Source organism: Spodoptera frugiperda, chromosome 28, assembly GCF_023101765.2.
Source record: "Spodoptera frugiperda isolate SF20-4 chromosome 28, AGI-APGP_CSIRO_Sfru_2.0, whole genome shotgun sequence".
Classification (NCBI taxonomy): Eukaryota; Metazoa; Arthropoda; class Insecta; order Lepidoptera; family Noctuidae; genus Spodoptera; species Spodoptera frugiperda.
Genome location: NC_064239.1, coordinates 10,441,756 through 10,463,460, shown reverse-complemented (window position 1 = coordinate 10,463,460; position 21,705 = coordinate 10,441,756). Strand labels below are relative to the sequence as shown.

Below are 21,705 nucleotides of genomic sequence, written 5' to 3'. Positions count from 1 at the left end.
TGTAAAAGCCCGTATACAAACAATCTTAGGTTTTCCCTGAAAATTTTAAGATTTACCGACATAAGTTGGTAAATGTAAGAACATTGCTGTAATATTCGTTCGGTGGAGTAAATAAAAGGCGTGTAGTCGTTTAGCTCGTATATTGCGGACTGCCGGCGGTCGCCGGCGCCTGACCTACCTGACTTACAAACATATGATTTATTTACCCATCTACCTACATTACATCCCTCCACCACTAATTGACTACAAGTGACTAACTTAATAATTACAATGACTAACTTACTCTATATACTGATGACATAACTTATACTTAACGTACATTTAACAATTGAATACTTAAGGCGCTGTGCATAGTCAAAATAGGATTGATTCAACAGTCTTTTTGCCCAATGTTTACATGTTAGAGCAACAAAAAAAAATATATGTTAATCTTGATCATTTTTATGAATGGACCACCGTCTTCAAAACACGTCTTCTATAAATTTTCTCCATAGAAAAAAATCATAAACTAACCATTTAAATTGAAATTCTAGCAATTGTAACTATATTATTTCTGAACATATCTTAATAAAATTAATAACAGTAACGTAATTTAAAATAATAAAGGGATCTGCCGCTGTAGAGGAATATGAGGTCTTGCAGGAATAAAAGAACTGTAGTAATACTCAAACAATGGAGAGATATAATTTCGGTGTTAACAGAGCAAATGATGAAAAGCAAGTGACGACATAACGTGCATTAATATGCCTCCTTAAAATTACGAGCCTAATTAGGCCGTCGGAAAGGTTGCTATGAAGCAACGGCTAGGCGCTTCAACATGCCCCCGGGCGTTGAAAGCAACGGTTTCAACCAAATTAATCCGAAGACACCGGCAGCGGGCAGATCCTGTTAAATGCGCGTCGAACAACTCCGGTGGAGGTCTTTATGTCAGCTACTCGAGCGATGCCATCCTTCCCTGGGTAGACAGCCACAATCCGTCCCAAGCTCCACTTCAAAGGAGGAAGGTTATCTTCCTTTATCACGACCAATGTGTTCACTCGTAATGCATCCTTCGAGGAACGCCACTTGGTCCGCAGCTGTAATTCTGCAACGTACTCTTTACTCCATCTATGCCAGAAATGCTGACGCAGCTGCTCAATGCGTTGAAAGCGAGATAGGCGGTTGGCAGAGTAATCGCTGAAGTCAGGTTGCTTTAAGAAAGTGAGAGGTCGCCCAACAAGAAAATGTCCTGGCGTGAGCGGACTGTAATCGGCAGGATCGGAAGACAACGGCGTCAGTGGACGAGAATTCAGGACGGCTTCAATTTTAGTTAATGCGGTGTAAAGCTCTTCAAATGTCAAATTACAATTTCCCAACACTCGATTAAGGTGATACTTTGTTGACTTTACACCTGCCTCCCAGAGTCCACCGAAATGTGGGGTATACGCGGGTATAAAATGAAATCTGATTCCATCTTTCGCTGCATCCTCACTCAATGACGAACTAGTCGATTTTAAAAACTTGGATAGTTCGTTGTATGCACCGACAAATGAGGTACCGTTGTCGGAAAAGATATCAACGGGTTTTCCTCTACGAGCAATAAATCGATGCAAAGCCAGTAAGTAACTTTTACTAGTTAAGTCGCCAACAAGTTCCAAATGAATGGCTTTAGTAGTGAAACATATAAAAATGGCAATGTACACCTTTACCAGCCTGCATCCACGGCCTTGACGACTGGCACACAAGATAGGGCCGGCGTAATCAACGCCCGTACTCTCGAAGGGATAACCTGGACGAAGCCGTTCTTGCGGTAAGTTACCCATAATAGGTGCGACCACCTTACCCTTCATGCGCCGACACAGAACGCACTTATGATAACAAGCCTTCGCCAAGTTGCGGCCCCCTATCGGCCAATAAGATTCCCTTATCGAAGCTAATAATAATTGTGGGCCAGCGTGCATAAGCCTTTTATGCTCAAAATAAAATAATAATTTAGTAAATTGATGAGTGGACTGTAATAAACAAGGATGTTTTTTATTATATAAAAATTCAGAATTATCGAGACGTCCTCCTACTCGCATTATATTTTTGTCATCTAAATAAACATTAAATTTTAAAAGGACGCTCTTCTGAGGTAAGCTCTTTTTATTTAAAAGTAGTTTATACTCGGAAAATGATTCGTACTGACACCTACGAATGACAACAGTGAGTGCATCTTCCAACTCATCCTGTGTCAAATAATTAGTTTTAGGATACTGCTTCTGACATGATAAATCTTAACGCATAAGCTACAGAGCGTATAAGCCGTGAATAATTGGAAAACCGGTTAAATTCAATTAATGCCTCACCTTTAGATTCTAATATTACAGCATTTAACGATATATTAGGTCGAGTCTCCGGTAACGTCTCTGAACATTTGACTTGAGTCGGCCACTCAGACCGATCGATCCAGTCGCAAAAAATCTGGTCTAATGTTTTCCAAGTCAGTATCATTGTCAGAAACAGTTTTAGAAAAATTGCATTTTAAATCACTACATAACAATGAAATAGAATTCTGACTAATTGGACCGGAAACTATCCACCCTAAACTGGTTTCATACAAAACTGGTTTTCCGGTACCTAGCTTTATTCTGTGTGATCCTAACAAATCCCAAAAGAGATCAGCACCGATGAGAATATCTACCTCAGCGGGCTTGCAAAATGTAGGATCTGCTAAAGTTATATTTAGCGGAATATTTAATGTCGAGTAATTAACTTCGCGGCACGGAACATTACTTGTAATGTATGGCAAAACAAAACAATTAAGGTCGAAAGTAATACTATCGTCCATCGATGTTATCCTTACACGACTCAATTTACCTGCGTGCGACGTAACATTATTTATACCAAGTATGCATTTGTTTACTTGCGTTGTTGCTAATTTCAATTGTCTGCATAACCGGTCTGTGATGAATGACGATGTGCTGCCGCTATCGAGAACCGCGCGAGCGACGTGAACTACGCCATTGTGGTCCCGCAGTTTGACCTGTGCGGTGGACAACAACACATCACGCTGCTTATGATCACGGGATGATGCAATGTTTGCTGACAATGCTACGTTACTCGTGTCCGTGGAAGCAGACGTTACAGACGAAGATGCTGACGAGTGATTTGAATTACCGTTAACTGTATTCACCTCAGTGCATTTATTATCGGTGTGAACTAGTGTATTATGCCTGCGCTTGCATAGTTTACAACCTGGTTTTTTACATTTATTGGCATAATGACCGGACCGAAAGCAGTTAAAACAAATCTTAAAGGTGGGCAGTAGTTTGAATCGAGCGTCATTACTGAGTGCGAGAAACTGTGGACAATTATTTAGCGAATGATCTCTGTTACAATTAGGACACACTTTGCGAGACATTTCGTCGTTATTTACACTGTGATTAAGAGACTGTGTAGCTACCATAGATTTTATCTTAGGATATGATTTATTAGATATTTGGGAACAATTATTGCGTGATAATTCTAAGGTCTCAATAAGGTCAGCTCGATTACGCAGAAATTTCATGAAATCTTCAAACGTTATAGGGCCGTCCTTATCTATCCTACCTTTGTACTCTTCCCACTCGCGATAGGTCTTTTGATCAAGCTTGCGAGTCATAATATAAATCAATAACGTGTCCCACTGCTTAACAGGCTCACCTAACGACTCTAATGCTCGCAAGTCTTTATTTATTAAATCAATTAGAGATTTTAATGCAACAGAAGACTCCTTTATGATGCTTTCAATATTAAATAACGCATACACATGATTTTGTATGAGTAATCTTCTGTTATCAAACCGATCACATAACAACTGCCATGCCACAGAATAATTACTCGAAGAAAACTCAATAGAATTGATAACTACCGCAGCTGACCCTTCAAGAGATGCTCTCAAGTAGTGAAATTTATTAATTTCGTCAATGCTATCATTGCAATGAACGAGACTACTAAAGGTGTCACGGAATTCTAGCCAATTCGTATATAAACCGCTGAACTTAGGTAACTGGATTGTTGGCAACTTAACTGGCTTATGCACATTAGTGTGACTACCCTTACAACTTTCCATCGACTCATTATCTTTATTATAGTCGCTGATAATATTCTGTGCCCTGGACAAGGATTTATAATAAAGAGACTCAAAATCAGAACGTTCGGAAAATTGTAATTTAATGTCCTCGACAAGGCATTCCAGACGTAACTGTACCTCATCATACTGCTCATACAACGACTCCATCTTGCCTATGCGCAACTGCAGCTCAGCCATGTCACAATTGGTTAGGGTTCTGTCCTTGAGTGAATCCAGAAAGGTAACGAAAGCAGTCAATCGACCTTTAAAGCTTCCTCGCTTCTTGACTAATTCCCTTTCCTCGGACATACTGGGAGACAAGTGTATTCAACCTGGAATTGATACAGGAATACTATTTAAATATGAACAATATGTACCTAAGAAACGTCTAAAGGCTTTATAATTTGTAGAGTTAACAATACTAAGCCAACAACAAACACAATGTAACATCAATTTAACTAACTATGATTTAACGTTCGATAATTTTAAGTTATAGTTAATGATGCAATATGTTCAGTTACCTACAATGTTATGATATAAACCTTTTCTACAAACCAATTAACGAAGCAAACAAATTATATTATTGAAAGTACTATTGAAAGTAACTCGATATAACATTAAGTTAATTGAACAAACAATGACTTGCATTAATATCTAACACTCAAAAACAATACGAACAATTATGTCTAGGTACCTGCTAACATTAAAAATAACTATGTGAATTAGTTACAGTTTTGTATAAATAAAGTTTAAATGATGTAGCAAATAAGCTAACTATATTATAATAAATATAAATTTAAACTTTTACTGTTACATAAATACTAATCACAATGTAACAAAGTACCAAATGATTTTCAATCTAACACAATGCACTAATGTAATATAATACTAATAAATACACTAACCTGTGATATTTCTTAACGATTTAGTTTTATTTATATTACCTGAGTGTTGGGTGATGATATTAATAGAATAAATGCAATACACCGCAATTAAATTGCTTGAGTTCAGTCCAACTAATTGTCCTGCAAAAAACCTGCAAGTCACGCCGGCTAATTGACGATCCTTAATTATTCCTTTCTTCAATTTCAACCGCTGATCTTCATATATCCGGCTCGAAGGACCATGTAGAGGAATATGAGGTCTTGCAGGAATAAAATAACTGGAGAAATACTCAAACAACGGAGAGATATAATTTCGGTGTTAACAGAGCAAATGATGAAAAGCAAGTGACGACATAACGTGCATTAATATGCCTCCTTAAAATTACGAGCCTAATTAGGCCGTCGGAAAGGTTGCTATGAAGCAACGGCTAGGCGCTTCAACAGCCGCTTTTATTTATCGATTGAAATGAGATATTTGTAAGGATTAATATAATTCATGATAAATAACTCAGAATGAATCGAACAAAACGTCGTCCGATCACGACATCTATTCGTTTCTCTTTCATTCCTACGCGGACCGGCAGTGACCGCTGAGGCGCGCTGCTTGCTAGACCTATGTTAGTTTGTGTCAAACATATGATTTATTTACCCATCTACCTACATTACAATTGCCATAATGACTTAGTATATTCTAGGGTTTTAATTAAAATACTTTTTTTGTACTTGTCATACAATTAGTTATAATTTTATAGTCACTAATACTTATTACAAACAAAGATATTTAATGCTACACTAACTTAACTGGAAACTACATGTAAATAGTGTATGTTATAAATGGCAAACAGTTCTGGGTAAATTGTATCATCTCAGTAAGTTCGTGAATAGAAAAATCTTGAATGTACTTTATTATGCACTGGCGGACTCAACATTTAGAACACAAATGGATTGTATAAAGAATTTACAGATTAGACTACTCAAATACCTAGTTAGCAAAAAAAGTAAAATTAAAATGCAAACCAACTTATGATGAACTATTTATTAGATATACATATGTAAAATACTACCAGTGCATGCTAAAGTCGAATACCTTATTGCTCTAGAACAAGATAAGTAAAATAAATATTTAAACAAACTTGTTAATCATGACTATCATACTAATCAGGTGGAGAAGGGAAATTATGTGATGCCAAAATGTAAGAAATTATTATGGTGAAAGAACAAGGCAATACTTAACTCCAATGATATATAATAAAATAAATTTTATAAGGAATAAATCCAAATATAAAAGTAACTTTAACATTTAAAAAACAGACTGAAAGACGCATTATTGTGATCATGTATAATGTTCTTATTTGGCTCTAAGAGCTTATCGAGTTTATACGGATCTGTACCTCCTTACCTATTGTGTTGCGTACCTATTGTAGTGATTTACTTTTTTGTTTTTGTTTCAGTTTGTGCAATATTAAGTTAAAAGTAAAACTGAAAAAAAAAATGAAAATATTAAATCCTTACTTTATGAATAATTAATGCCTAAGATTTGTATTTGTATTTGCTATTCTTAATTAATGTTATAAATATTGTTATTAAAATTGTATATCATACTGTACCATTAAATTACAATTAAATTTAATGTAGCAATGTGTAATTGTAAATAGTTATAATTATTAGTATATTCTTAGGTACTTTAAGATTAAGTTTCTTTTATTATTTTTTACTTTTTAAAGGAATTTAAGTTATGTGTCGGAGGTTTTTAAAATTTTTAATTTAATTTTTTATTTCATACTTTTTATAGGTAGGTTAGGTTAAGTTAGACTTAGTATATTACATATACTTACTTACTATAATTTCGATTCTTGTTAAGGTAAAGATTACATTCGAGGTCAAGCTCGTACGCCTTTATTTATTTTTTACTTATTAATTACTAGTTTTTGTTTTAAGTAGGCTAAAGATTACATAGGTGCAGGTTTTTTGTTAATAATAAAAATTTATATTTTATTAAATTTTTAATTAAATTTTTATTTTTTTTAATTTAATTTTTTTTGTTAGTATGAAAAATAATATCTTTCAATATCTTCTTTCAGTGCGGTTTCATTTGAGACCCCATCCCAGTATATTTGCAGACCTTCGGTTAATCTCCCCACTTTCACCGCCCATAACTTCAAAACGGCTCAACCGATTTTCATCAAACATGTGTAAGAACACTCGCACATAAGTCCCCTTTAAAACTAAATTGAAATCACTGTATCCGTTCGGGAGTTATGATGCCACAGACAGACAGACAGACACGTCAAACTTATAACACCCCTCTTTTTGCGTCGGGGGTTAAAAATAAGACAAGAGAGTCCACCTCTTGCAAATATAACACTAATGTTATCAATCTGGTTCACCAAAATATTCAAGGTTCTATGAGTAAGGAATTAGAAATAGAACTATTTTTAAATTGTAATAGTGTTGATATTCTGTGCATTACTGAGCATTGGTTGAAATCTCATCAACTAATGTTCAACTTTGGTAATCATCAGATTGGTAGCTCGTTCAGCAGGGAGAACGCTATACATGGTGGTTCACTAATTTTAATAAATAACAAACTTAAATTTAAAGAACGCAAGGATATAGTTAGTTACTCTGTTGAACGTACTGTTGAAATAGCCTGTGTGGAATTAGAGCGGTTTATTGTTTTAAGTGTGTATAGACCACCTACTGGTTTGTATGACTGTTTTGAAACAGTATTAGATGAAGTATTAAATAAACTCAGTAGTTCAAATAAATTCATCATTACTTGTGGCGATATTAATGTAAATTTGTTAGAAAATTCTAGTTTAAGTACAAAAATTGTAAGTTTATTTGCCTCATTTAACCTCACGAACCTTTTTCTGGAGCCCACTAGGATAACTCCTACTAGTGCCACTTGCCTAGATAATATTTATACTGACATTGTACCAACTAATAAACAAATTATATCATTGCTTGATTCAGATCATTGTGGACAATTAATTTCAATAACAAATAAAGTAAATAAAGTGTCGAAACCACATATTATTGTTAACCCAAAGACTGAAAGACGCATTGAAACTTTCAAATCTAAACTCACTGACAAAATACCTTTATTATTAAGGAATAAAAATTCTAATAACTTGTGTGATGATTTTTTAACATTTACCATACAGAGTTTAAGTCCACCTTCACACCAAAAACCATACCAGCTCATGGCAATGCGTCATTCAATAAATGGGCAACTACTGGCATCTATAAGAGTAGGAAACGCCTGTATGAGCTTTATAGCGAGAAGACATATATTAATACAACTGAATTTAGTGAATATGTAAAGAAATATTCTAGATTATTTAAAAAAGTTTGCTCTATTGCAAAATCTATATACTTGAGTCAGTTATACTTGAGCTCTAAAATAAAAAACAGTGACAATGTAATTAAAGCGACCTGGAGTATTATTAACAGTGAAACAGGGAGGCCTAAAGAGAGGAGTAGTGAATTTAGTCTTGTAATTGATAATAATATAATTAAATCGGATGCAGAATTAGTGGGAGCTGCATTTGAAAACTTCTTTTCGGACGTTCCTGTATCCACTACTAAGTCTTTGAACTCATCTCCCACAGTTGCAGAATCTTTACTAAAAGAAAATGTTGCAGCTTGCAATTTAGGCTTCTCTTTTGAACACATAGATTATACAGATACTAGCGGACCCGACAGACGTTGTCCTGTCTACACGTCTTTAATTTGAAAATTTTAAACTCTTTTTAATAAGCTAAAACATTCTGGACCTTTTTGATGAAAATTGTTATTCAAATGTTATGACAATATCTAACGTCATTAATATTTGACACTGCGATAGTAGCGCCGTCTGTCGGATCCAATGTAAAACATTCCAAAATCAACAACTACTAATAAATTAAAAACTAATTTAAAAAACTTTGTCCAGCGGACAAAATTGTGAATCTAAACCATTCTCAGATCCTCTTGAACACACACAAAAAGTTTCATCAAAATCCGTCTAGTCGTTTAAGAGGAGTTCAGTGACATACACACGTACAGAAGAATTATATATAGTATAAAGATAAAGATAAAGATAGTCAAAACGTTCCATACCTTGAACAAGAAAAATAATGCAGATCTGTGGAGTAATTCTGTGTACATAACCGGCTCTGTAATAGATATTGTAGCACTCGTATTAGCTCTAATCTTTAATAACTGTGTCGATCGTGGTGTGTTTCCTGATCTCATGAAGAATAGTAAAATAACTCCGTTATTTAAATCGGGTAGTACTTTTGACCCCACTAACTTTAGACCTATTTCAGTACGACCTACATTCAGTAAAATTTTTGAAAAAAATATTCTACATCAGTTGCAAAGATTCTTTAATAGAAATAAATTATTACATGGAAACCAGTTTGATTTTACAAGGGGTCGTTCAACAACTGATGCCGGTGTTGAACTTTTTAATCATATTTATGATGAATGGAAGGGCTCTGCCGACGCATTGGGTATTTTTTGTGACTTATCCAAGGTGTTCGATTGTGTCCCTCATGAAACACTGATCAGGAAGCTATCCCATTATGGAATACGGGGCAGTTCTCTGGATCTTCTTATCTCATACTTGAGTGATAGGATTCAGAGAGTCGACATTAACGGAAAAGTTTCCTCCGGGTCTATTGTTAGGATGGGTGTTCCGCAGGGGTCAATTCTCGGCCCGTTTCTCTTTCTTATTTATATTAATGATTTACCTTACCTTGTGAAGGATAACCATGGGATAGTACTGTTTGCTGATGATACATCTTTATTGTTTAAACTCAAACGTGGACAATTAGTCAGTGATCATGTAAATAGTACTCTCTCAAAAATAGTACGCTGGTTTAGTGCCAATAATTTATTACTTAATGAATTAAAAACTAAATGCATTAAATTCACAACACCAAATGTTAGACATGTGAAAACCAGCGTGCTAATCAAGGGCGAGGAGTTGGACCCTGTAGATTCAACTGTCTTTTTAGGTATAACCCTGGACGCTAAGCTACAGTGGGCTCCACACGTAGATAAGTTGTCGAAAAGGCTCAGAACTGCAGCATACGCCGTTAAAAAAATTAGAAATTTGACCGATGTAAATACAGCGCGATTAGTATACTTTAGCTATTTTCATAGTATCATGTCATATGGTATACTCCTGTGGGGAAATGCTGCTGACATTCAGTCTGTCTTTGTGCTGCAGAAAAGAGCCATTCGATCAATATATAATCTTAGTCCGAGGCACTCTCTTAGGGAACTATTTAAAGAAATTAATATATTGACTGTTCCCTCTCAATACATTTATGAAAATGTAGTGTATGCTCACAAAAACATTAATTTATTCAAAAAGTATTGTGATATACATAATATATAAACACTAGAAGTAAAAAAAAAATATGGGAGAGTTTGCTTAGTCATTTCACTTTTAGTTAATTATATTCTGACAGTGTGAGCATTTACGAGACCTACCCAAATGTTCTTTTGGTTGATATTGTTCGTCGGATAATTCAGTACCAGCCGTTAGCTGAGCTGATTGTAAACTGACACATGCGTACTGCCATCTGAACAGGTCCGCTCATACTGTTGTGGTTCTTTCCTCTAAAAATCACCACAGAATCAACTTGCACGGTTCTTTCACATTATCCTCTATTTTATTGTCTGGACTTTAAAAGAGACTATGACCTCTGAGTTTGTTTCGGCATTTCTTCTCAGAGTAGTCGGATAGGAAATGCCGGCCTCATCTAGCTATTTGAAATACTGACGTGTAAAAGTGTTATTTTATAACCTATTTACAGAAATAAATATAATTTATCACTCACACTATGGATGCATCAAAGTGATTTACATGTTAATTTGGGAATAAAATAATGAAAATAATAAACTTAATCTTTTATTTCAATCAAAACCTTATACATTTTTATATTAGTGTCATATGAGAGTTATTAGAAAAATTCTGAAAAATATTAGAATTTACCGCAGTTCGGGCTTTTACAGCAACATATAATTATATATGTATATATAAAAAAGGGTACACAGACTCATGAGTGGTACTTGGGAACTGCATTAATAGCGCTTTGAAACCACCATGCAAGATCAACGTTACTGTTATAAAAAATGAACATTACCTCTATCCCAAAGACAAGGACGAATCGGCACAAGCACACATGCTACACTCGAGTACTCGGCCTCCAAGGATACTCTGAACGGCTAAGCAACGCAGCGGCCTGCCATCACTTAACTTATCTGAAATCATAAATATGTAAACTGTATTGAACATGACCTTGACCTAGACTATGACTGTTTTTATTGTTATTTATTGTCTTACGACTGACGGACGTTGGACTTTTATTAGTGTAGCAATGATAATGCTCACTTTGACTATTTTTATTTTGACTTATTTGACTTGTATGGCTGATGTGTGAGTGCGTATTGACGAGTATTTAACTGTATGATCGACTTTTTTACTGTTTTTTGGCTGACTGTGTGACTGTTTATGTGAATGACTAAGATGATTTTGACTCGACTGACTGTTTAAAATTCCTACAAAATAATTATCATTTTGTATCGACTTTGTGGAAGTAAACGTCTGACTTGTTTATTTTTATAGCAAATCTTAGCAAAATGACCAAATGAGTTCCATGACCTGCATTATACTCCGATCGCTGGGCAATTTGTTCGATGAGACTGCCCACAGCGACCACATGTTGATGCTGACTGCCTCATCGGACTGGGAGACTTCCACGTGGCCCGATGTGGCGTTTGACTTGAAGCACGCTGTCGACAGACTCGTCGACCGCCGCTCCTTTGACGCAGTTGCATTACGTTCTCACCGTCTTCGACGATGGATTTCTTCACCATCTTGTCTGCATCCTGCTGTGCGACTATTAGGGTTTTCGCCAACTCTCCTCATCAACTCTCATCCTCTCATATGTGAGGTTAGGCTCTTGTAACAACCTCTGACGTATGTGTGACAGATCCATGTGCCAAAATTTGGCATTGACGTCATTTATTTTGGCTTCATCCGGGCTGATGTTGCACGTATTGAAGAACTTTAGGGCCAATGCTGTGAAGCAAAATCGCCACCTTCCGCTTCTCTTCCGATCTATCCAGAACAGCCCGCAAATAGAGTTCCAGTTGTTGCCACCATTTTCTCCAAGCCTCCGCATTGTTCGCGGTTGCCTCCGACGATAACTGTAGACATTATAGTCCGGCCACATGGCACCTCGTGTCGCCGACGCCTTCAGTGGACATTTTGAAATATTTCCGTTAATACGGTTCTTCTTTTACTTCTGACACCATGTATTGTTGTTGTACATTAAATTTATTTATTAAGGCTTACCAACTAAGATACATACAGACAATCTTAAAAATATGGGAAACAACAGTAGTAACGAATGCTCTTAAATTAAAGGTAGGCTCAACATTATTTTTAGACCGTTCAAGCAATATGTATAAAAAAACAATTTAAAAAATTAAGTGCAATGAAATTAGAAATTAAGTACAAACATTATAAAAACTAAACATTGGGTAAACTATAAATGGCTATTTTAAATACATGTATTTTACTTGCAAAAATATCAGTGTCATGTTTCTTATAAATGTCATTACATTTTCCGAGAGCATAGGTGAGAGGTGCGTTACTGCCATATTTATTTCGGGTATATTTCGTGCCGAATAGAGTATAATTAACTAACCTCGCGGATAATTGGGACTTTTATTTGGATTTGTGATAACAAAGATAGGCAGTCTGTTCTACAGTTTAAAATTTTATATAAAAATACTAATCCACAATAGTCTTTGCGCCAAAGCAAGGATTTCATTTTAAAATGCTCCAGTCTATCATTATAATCTTTCACCGTATGCCGTATACCACAGATGATAGATAGTCTTCTGAGGATTTTTTTCTGTACTTTTTCAATACGTTGAATGTTATTTTGATACATAGGATACCATACTACGGAACAGTATTCAATGTTGCTCCCTACCAGCGCATAGTAAAAAACTTTTAATGCTGTTATTGATTTAAATTGTCTAGTATTCCTATTTATAAATGCTAACATTATATTTGATTTATCAACTATTGTATCTATATGATTAGTAAAATGTATTTCCGAATCAATAATAATCCCTAAATCTCTGACCTGTGTTACACTCTTTAAAGCTTGTCCCTTCATAGTGTAAGATGTTAAGAATTTGTGCTTCTTGCGCGAAATCTTTATGTAATAGCATTTGTTGACATTAAGTTCCATGGCGTTAGTATCCCACCATTGACATAGTCTATTTATGTCATCCTGTAGGAGATTTAGGTCATAGTCAGAATTGACGATTTTTGAAATTTTGAGATCATCTGCGTACATTTCAAAATTAGAGTGGTGAATGCAGTATTTTATATCATCTATGAACATTGTAAAAAGTATTGGACCCAAATGAGATTTCTCCGGAACACCAGATGTAGGAATGAAGGAACGAGATGAGTATGATGATCTTTTGAATATAATTTAAAACAATGCCAGAGAGAACCATGAATGTTAAAAGTGTAATGAAGTTTTTGGAGCAATATGGAATGATCAACTTTATCGAAAGCTTTGCTAAAATTACTGTAGGTATATAGCGTCAATTTCATTACCATTACTAACTTCGGTCAATATTCTTTCAACAAAACTTACAAGATTAGTAAGTGTTGATTTATTTTTAATAAAACCGTGTTGGTTTTCTGTAAACCTTTAATATGCCAGTTAATAAAAGGACACACCAATGACTCAAATACCTTAGCAAACATAGGAAGTTTGCTAATGGGTCTATAGTTGCGGGTATCAGTTTTGTCTCCCGATTTGGGAATGGGTGTTATAATGGTTTCTTTCCAGCAATCGGGGAAAATTCCATCACTAAGTGATTGATTTTATACAAGACTAGCGACCCGCCCCGGCTTCGCACGGGTGCAATGCTGATATACTAAATACGCTACAGAAAAACTGTGAACGTTGTTTATAAAAAAACATAGCGGCCCGCTCCGGCTTTGCACGGGTTTAAAATATGTAACTCACTGAAAAAATGATAAAATCAATCCAGTAGATTTGATTTATTCATTTACTGCCCGTAGCCCGCACGCGTTTTTGGAGTACTTAAAACAATTCCCCTTTCCTTATCTTTGGAATATCTTTTATACACAATATTTTCACTTTCTTTACATTTTTACTTTTTTTTTACATTTTTACAATTTTTTAACATTTTTACTTTTTTTTACATTTCACATCAAACTCCGATAACGCGTCCGATCGCTGCTAAATTCAATGTGCTATAAGGAAATCCGCGGCCTCCGACGCGCTATTTATAGGCACGCTGCCGCCGCGCCGCGTCGCCGTAAACGCTACGTTCCGCAATTTTTAAATCTGTACATCTTCAAAAATATTGATTTAAATCAGATGCTGTAAAAGGCCAAATAGATCTATATTAAATCAACAATGTATTTAAGGTATTTAATTGGATAAGGATTAATGCTGTATTGGTTAAAATCGCTTCGAATATTAGTCATTATTTGTCGTAAAAAGTAAATGACAAAAAAATGTTATTGTGGGATATCCATAAGAGATAGACATATACCATCGCGAAGTTTTCTGTAGACCTTTTCATTGTGTACAATACTTAGTACATTATTTTGATAAATCTCGTAGGATTCAGCCTGCGTTTGCAATGTAAGCGGAAAAAATTTAATTATTTGCGACATCACATTAGAAACCTCAAAAATAACAGTATTTGTCCACTATTTAATGGATGATATTATACATAAAAACCTTCCTCATGAGTTACTCTATCTATTAAAAAAAACCGCATCAAAATCCGTTGCGTAGTTTTAAAGATTTAAGCGTTCATAGGGACATACAACATGACACATGACAGAAAAAGCGACTTTGTTTTATACTATGTAGTGATAAAGTGGTTTCGATAGTTGAATTGCACACTCTCTTATAAACAATGGTGGTATACTGTCACAACCCGATCCTTTTGATATGTCTAGTTGTTGTAGTTTTTTCTTAATTTTAAGTTCCGACAGATGAATCCCATCAAAAACATCCTGTAAAAAACCCAAGTCTCGCAGCTCAGTCTTTCTACCGTCAAAAGTTGTGAGATCCATGTAATACCAAGTCGGTTAATCTATTTAGTGTCTACTTGAAGGACCTTCTGTCTTAAGTTATTACATAAGTTATTATCATGCCAATATTAAAAATATTTAACGTTTTAAACAAATAGATCGACTTGGACATCGCATGAAAACAAAATGAATATTACAATATTATATTAGATTCTTTAGTCTCTCGCGCCTCACGCGATTGAAACTCTCGTTCCTGTTGGTCGCTGGCCCGTCGTGCTGTGTAGTGTGATACATACTAATAATCAAATCAAGCAATGTCCAAGTCGATCTATTTGTTTAAAACGTTAAATATTTTTAATATTGGCATGATAATAACTTATGTAATAACTTAAGACAGAAGGTCCTTCAAGTAGACACTAAATAGATTAACCGACTTGGTATTACATGGATCTCACAACTTTTGACGGTAGAAAGACTGAGCTGCGAGACTTGGGTTTTTTACAGGATGTTTTTGATGGGATCTCACTTCTTTTTGTAGAGCCTTTCTTTTTGATACCATCTACTTCTAACGAATTTTGTTAAAGGTCTTATGATATTTTCTTATTTTTATATGTATTAGATTTTCGTACTTCAAGACATGTCCAATCATGTGTTTTTCATTACGTCGACCATTTTACAAGTAATAATGTTGTTCAGTTTCATGGGCTAAACACACCCTTACCCACCCTATACCCCCTCCCTTGCCTCATATGGTAGGTACCTATCTACACCTATTAAATTTATAACCACCAACTGCATAAATAACTTTGTAATCCCATATATTTATATGGGATTACAAAGTTATTGATGCAGTTGGTGTATTTGGAAAACTGGACCGAAATTACAAAATATTTAAGTTTTCCCATGATTAAGACACTAAACTCTATATGTATTCCAAATATGAAGCTTCTAAGTCTGCTAGAAGTGCCTTGGACTTTTGATGATCGGTGAGTCAGTGAGTGACAAAATTTAGAAACTTTAACAAGTTGTCATTCTTAAACTACTGGTTCAAATTGACTGAAATTTTAAATATTCCGTGTTTATACAATGCCGGATTAGTTACTGAAGATTCAGGTTTCTTGCTTTATCCACAACCGAATTATAGGGGGTCGAAAAAGGCCCGAATTGCTTCGAGAAAAGGATGGTACGGCCGTGCCGCTTTTTTTTTGCTCGACTTGGCGGGGGCACTGCCGTGCCCCCAGATATTATGTAAACTATTATAGACGTTTGTGGGACTGTTTATGACTGAGGAGGGACGATACATGTCATTAGAGCTGGGACTATAAACTGATGCAAAGCTTTCAGCAAACAAATTAGCAATACTATCACCATCCCATCAGTGGCTACTGTATCGTTGAGAGTCATTTTTTTTTTTGGGATTGTGCTTTTATTATCTCTTTTATGTTTAATGTAGGACCTATATAGATTTAGGGATTTTTAACAAGTTTTCTTGAACGCTGTCTATGTATTTGTAGTATTGTTGTTTGATCAATGATAAATGATAAATGATAAATTACTACGTAAATATTTGGTAAACCCGATAGTTCTTTTACCCAGTCTACATCTGCAAGACATTCTCTAACCTTATGATAATCGGCTTTATGAAATTTAAAGGTCGGTTTGTTTCTATTCCGCAAGAAAGTAGGAAGTTTAAGTTGCAGTGTAATTTCTAGTGGAGGATGATATTCGTCGATGTTACTTATAATATCTTTGCCTGGGCAAACTTCAATAGAACAATTTGAGTTAGAAATTACTAGATCGAGTATTCTGTCATTTTAGTTTTTCACATAATTAAATTGTTTAGGGTCATTACTTGATAAAAGGTCTACAAATAAAGTACTAACGTTGTTTGTAAGAGATTGTGGTTCTACATATGACACTGAAGGTGCCTTTGTCCAAGTTAAGAAACTCAAATTAAAATCGCCTATAAGAATAACATTTTCTGATGTATGATGAATTACATCTATCTTGTCACTAAAATATGATAAAATACTAGAGTTGACTGGTGGGACGAGATATATGGCGCATAAATGTATTTTATTTGACTCGTAACTCGTGCGTGAACTGGCCAGATCCAAAGTTACCCACAAATCTTCGCACTTAGATTCAAACGAAAAGTTCCTGTAAGCACTGTATGTTTTTAAAACAGCAATAAGTACACCGGGGAGGTGTACTTACTGCTGTTTTAAAAACATCTTTACCTTCAGAAAAAGTACCCGACTGTCTGTCTCTCCTGAATAACTGATACCGATCATCAAAGATTTCTGAATCTAATAGCTTATCATTGAACCACGTTTCCGTTAAGACTATTAATTACATCATCGGTCATATTCAAAACATTTAAAAATACAGATTGTAGTTTACCTCGTATACTTCTACTATTTTGATAATATATATTTAGGTGACTGAATTTTATTATTAAATTATAAGTAGGCATTGACATGTAATGAGAAGTAATATAATATTAGCAAAAATAAATTAAGCTTAAGTTAACGATTTTAAAGTATCACGGTGTGTAATAATTTGGGATATAGCAGTCTCATCTTCCCTAATGAAAATCTTCCCATTCCGAACCCACACATATGTATAGTTCTTTTCCTTAGCGGCGATTCTTGTGGCCGCGTGTAATGATTTATTGGCGGGTGTGAGATGTTCGCTGACGTATACTGGAGACTCAGTATCTCCATAACCAATAAGTTTGGTATTTAACTTATTCTTCGGGTTCTTCCTGTTATATATTAGAATAGCGCCCAAGAGATTGTTGTTTGCAGACAACCGCCTTAGGCTTTTTGGAAGCCGGGTTAGATTTTTGAACACGAAAAAACGATTTAGAAAAAGAGACTGCGTTGCCGATTTGTACAATTGTTTTAATAAGGTTTTCATTTTTGTGTTCGGGTAAGCAGTTAATTTCCAAGTTATTCTGCCGGGCTTCCTGCTTCACATGTGCAAGTCTAGACTCCATGTCTTTCATCTTATTTTGGAGGGAAATATTTTCATTGCGCATGAGTGTATTTTCATCAGTAGTCGTTTTAAGCATGGTGGTAATCTTGTCATATTCATCGCTAAAATATTGCAAGGATGTTTCGAAGTTAGAGAGTTGTTCCCGAGCTAGCCGAGCCACCTTTTTTTTTTGAGGGGGGAAAGGACCGCGACGCGCCATACACACGGGTCGGTTTGGATCTGGTCGGGCGCCGAGTTACTCTATCCTACCCTGGATTGAGATACGAGGGTGCGTTTTTAAGTTCGCGGAATGAGAGGGTTGTGGGGGGAGGATTACGCTCATTAGGTCGTAACGTGTTCAGTGACTAATAATGAGTATAAATACGAGATTTCATTGCAATTAGATAATTAGTCTTTGAGTTATCGTCAATCAAGCAACAAAATCGGGAGTGAAAAGTGAAATATGGAAAAAATCTCGTACCGTTATAAAGTTCCTTACCAAGCAAGGAAAAACAGTTGCGACCATAATGAATGAGATGTCATTGGTTTACGGTGACTCTTGTCAAGGAAAAACCATGGTGTACAAGTGACACAATTTTTTAAACAAGGTAGGGAATCCATTGAAGACGACCCGAGGCCGGGCAGGAGTATCGAGGTGACCACGCCAGAACTTATCCAAAAAGTTGAAAAAATGTACTGGAAGATGCTCGACTACAGAAGAAACAACTCGCAGAAATGGTTAGAGTATCCGATACAACCATTTTTAAAATTATTCATGATCATCTTGGCATGACTAAGGTCAGTGCAAGATGAGTACCGTGAATGCTCAAGCCGCCCGAAAAACAATAGCGCGTAGAGTGTTTACGTGCATTTTTGAACCTCTGTAAGGAAGACAAGGATGATGTATTGAGTCGAATTTTTACTGGAGACGAAACTTGGGTTCATCATTATGAACCTGAGTCGAAACAAGATTCCATGCAGTGGCATAAAAAGGGCGCAGCACCCCCTAAGAAGTTTAAGGTGTCACAGTCAGCTGGGAAAAACATTGCAACGGTCTTTTGCGACTTGAAAGGATTATTATTAATCGACTATAAAGATAAAGGTGTTTCTATAACCGGGGAATACTACGCTTCAATATTAAAGCGACTTCAAGAAGCAATTAAGGAGAAAAGACGGGGAAAATTGACGAAAGCTGTGTTGCTTTTGCACGACAACGCGCCCGTTCACAAGAGCCGCGTTGCGTTGGCTGCCCTGCATTTTTTTTTTTTTTTTTTTTGAGGGTGGAAAATCATCCAATGACTTCTCCCGCCTTGGGCGAGGCGAGAGGGAGTGTCAGACTCTTACTGACTAAAAACCACCCCGTTCCTACTCCTGCCCGTCGAGCCGGAGCCCCGGTAAACCCGCTAGGTAGTCCGCAGCTCCGGATTAGGCATCAGCCCTACTGGGCCCCATCTGTGGTGGTCTGATGGCTCTTTGAGGCGCGCGCAGAACGCGACGCGCCGCACGCACGGGTCTGGTTCTGGTCGGGCGGCGAGCTACCCTTGCTCACCGTCCGCAGACCCGCACTTACGGTGGCCGGAGATCGTCGCGCGATCCCCGACGCCCGGAGTGTCTCTCGCGACGGCTGGGGCGTGAGGAGGTTCGTTCTCTCACGCGCCCCGCCTCCTCCTTAGCTAGCATGACTGCTTCGCAGAAGGAGGAGACAGCATCCCAGTCCCCCTCGCTCCGCACCATGGCTTGTATCAGTGCCGGACGCGAGAGGGCGCCGTCGCCGACCACATCCCTGAGGACACGGCGGTGCTCAGCCCACGCAGGGCAGACCGCAAGCGTATGTTCCACCGTGTCCTCCGGGCGGTCTTCGCAGTGATGACACCCGGGCGTTTCCTCCCGCCCAATCAGAAACAGGAACCTACCGAAGCTTCCATGTCCGGTAAGCACCTGCGTCAGGCGGTAGGTGAGGACGCCGTGGCGCCTCTCTAGCCACTCCTCAAAGAGGGGACTTACCGCTGCAATGACAGCGAGCCCAGCCCTTGGTTGCGACAGTCGCTGCTGCCATTCCGCCATGAGATCGCGCCGGAGCTCATCCCGCCACGCATTAATCTGGCGCGGCAGTGGAGTTTCGCCCCGGCGACGCGCGTCGGCGCGCAAACTAAAGCACCTTCGCCTCCAAATCCCACGGCGGGAGTCCGGCAAGGAGGTTGGCCGCCTCTCCGGAGATCGTGCGATATCCGCGGATCACTCGAATGGCCATGACCCTCTGGGACGTGAGCAGCGCCCGAGCTGGCCGCCGCATCAGGTTCGGCGCCCACACAGGGGCTCCGTAGAGGGCCATGGACCGCACGATCCCCGCGTACAACCTCCGGCAGGAGGCATTTGGCCCCCGAGGTTGGGCAGGAGCCGCTTAAGCGCAGCCCCCGTCCGTTCCAACTTAGGAGCCAAACGTCGGAAATGCTCCACGAAGTTCCATCGACTGTCGAGGACGAGTCCTAGGTACTTCATCGTCGTCTCGACGCCGATGGTAACCCCTCCTGCCGTTATTTGGGACCCATCCGGAGGTGGCGCGTTTCCGCGGCCATGAAAGCACATGGCCTCGGACTTGTGGAGCGCCACCTCGAGTCCCAATTGCCGGATCCTTGCAACGACCGTCGCAACCGCTCTCGCCATTAAATTGGCCGCCGCCTGGTGCGACCTCCCGTGCGCTAGCACCAGCGTGTCGTCGGCGTAGCAGACTACGCTGACACCGTTCGGGAGGTCGGTGCGCAGCACCCAGTCGTAACCGATGTTCCACAGGTGGCTGCCCTGCATAAGGTGGGCTTCGATATTTTAGAACACGCACCCTACAGCCCAGACCTGACCCCGAGTGATTATTAACCGTTTCTAAAAATGAAAAAAGAGCTACGGGGTAAAAAATTTACCACCGATGATGAAGTGAAGGAGGCAGTTTCGGCGTATTTTATAGACAAAAAGAAATCTTTTTTTATGATGGTATTAATAAAGTAATTGAAAGATCTGAAACATGTATTCGTCTTGCAGGTGAATATATTGAAAAGGAAAAATAATTTGGTTTTTTTATTTCCACTCCTTATCCCCCATTCCGCGAATATAAAAACGCCCCCTCGTACTACTGACAATATGGCTTCTGATGACTAACTTACGTGCGATTTCAGACGGATTTCGGCGCGGCGGCACTTCAAGGACAACTGGCACCACAGGTGTAATAAAAACTTGAAACACGACTTGAAAAAAGAATGTACGCTATTAATGATATGTGATAACTAATTGCAAAGTGATCCTATACGTGATACAGTCGTAAATCGATAACAAAACGAAATTACTTTAGACTAGACTCCGTCCGCGCGGATGTCGGTCTTCGTGTGGAAGTTTTATTTCTCCATTTTGAGTAACTCTGACAATAACATCTTATAAATATCTATTGGGTCCAAATACGGCGAGGCCCATAGTAATTAAGGAGCTACTGCTGTTGAGCTCGCGTTCTGTAGAATAAAACTGAAAAATAAAGTTTTCTTTTCTACCGTGGGAGAGCCATGCTTCGGCACGAATGGGCCGGCTCGACCGGAGTAATACCACGGCCTCACAGAAAACCGGTGTGAAACAACGTTCACGTTGTGTTTCACCGAGTGAGTGAGGGTACCAGAGGCCCA

At 37.8% G+C, this 21,705-nt stretch overlaps 3 protein-coding genes across 5 annotated transcripts in view; all 3 read right to left on the bottom strand.

Annotated features, from left to right (window-relative positions):
- The window catches only part of LOC118265295 (kin of IRRE-like protein 3), a 149,845-nt gene extending 128,504 nt beyond the window's left edge, over nt 1-21,341 (bottom strand). Inside the window, exons 1-2 of one of the 2 annotated variants that reach the window (XM_050705911.1) lie at nt 21,199-21,341; nt 11,100-11,217 (exon numbers count right to left, since the gene is read on the bottom strand). The gene's annotated coding sequence lies outside the window, so the exon portion shown is untranslated. The remainder of the gene's footprint in view (nt 1-11,099; nt 11,218-21,198) is intronic. The other variant, XM_050705913.1, reaches the window with a different exon arrangement.
- On the bottom strand, nt 660-2,060 carry LOC126912668 (uncharacterized). The gene has a single exon (XM_050705909.1). The coding sequence runs from the start codon at nt 2,058-2,060 to the stop codon at nt 855-857; it is 1,206 nt and encodes a 401-aa protein (XP_050561866.1). The 3' UTR covers nt 660-854.
- Nucleotides 2,401-6,544, bottom strand: LOC118265074 (uncharacterized). Of its 2 annotated transcripts, none has more exons than XM_035577788.2 (2): nt 4,978-6,544; nt 2,401-4,404 (listed from the first exon to the last, which is right to left on the bottom strand). In XM_035577788.2, the coding sequence occupies exon 2, from the start codon at nt 4,379-4,381 to the stop codon at nt 2,414-2,416; it is 1,968 nt and encodes a 655-aa protein (XP_035433681.2). In that variant the 5' UTR covers nt 4,382-4,404; nt 4,978-6,544; the 3' UTR covers nt 2,401-2,413. The 2 variants fall into 2 exon arrangements, with proteins under 2 accessions (XP_035433681.2, XP_050561862.1); XM_050705905.1 differs by having other exon boundaries at nt 5,017-6,544.
- Nucleotides 21,342-21,705: the final 364 nt, after the last annotated feature.

Coding starts and splice junctions, on each gene's coding strand:
- LOC118265074 (XM_035577788.2), bottom strand. CDS start 4,381: ATGTCCGAGGAAAGGGAATTAGTCAAGAAGCGAGGAAGCTTTAAAGGT.
- LOC126912668 (XM_050705909.1), bottom strand. CDS start 2,060: ATGCGAGTAGGAGGACGTCTCGATAATTCTGAATTTTTATATAATAAA.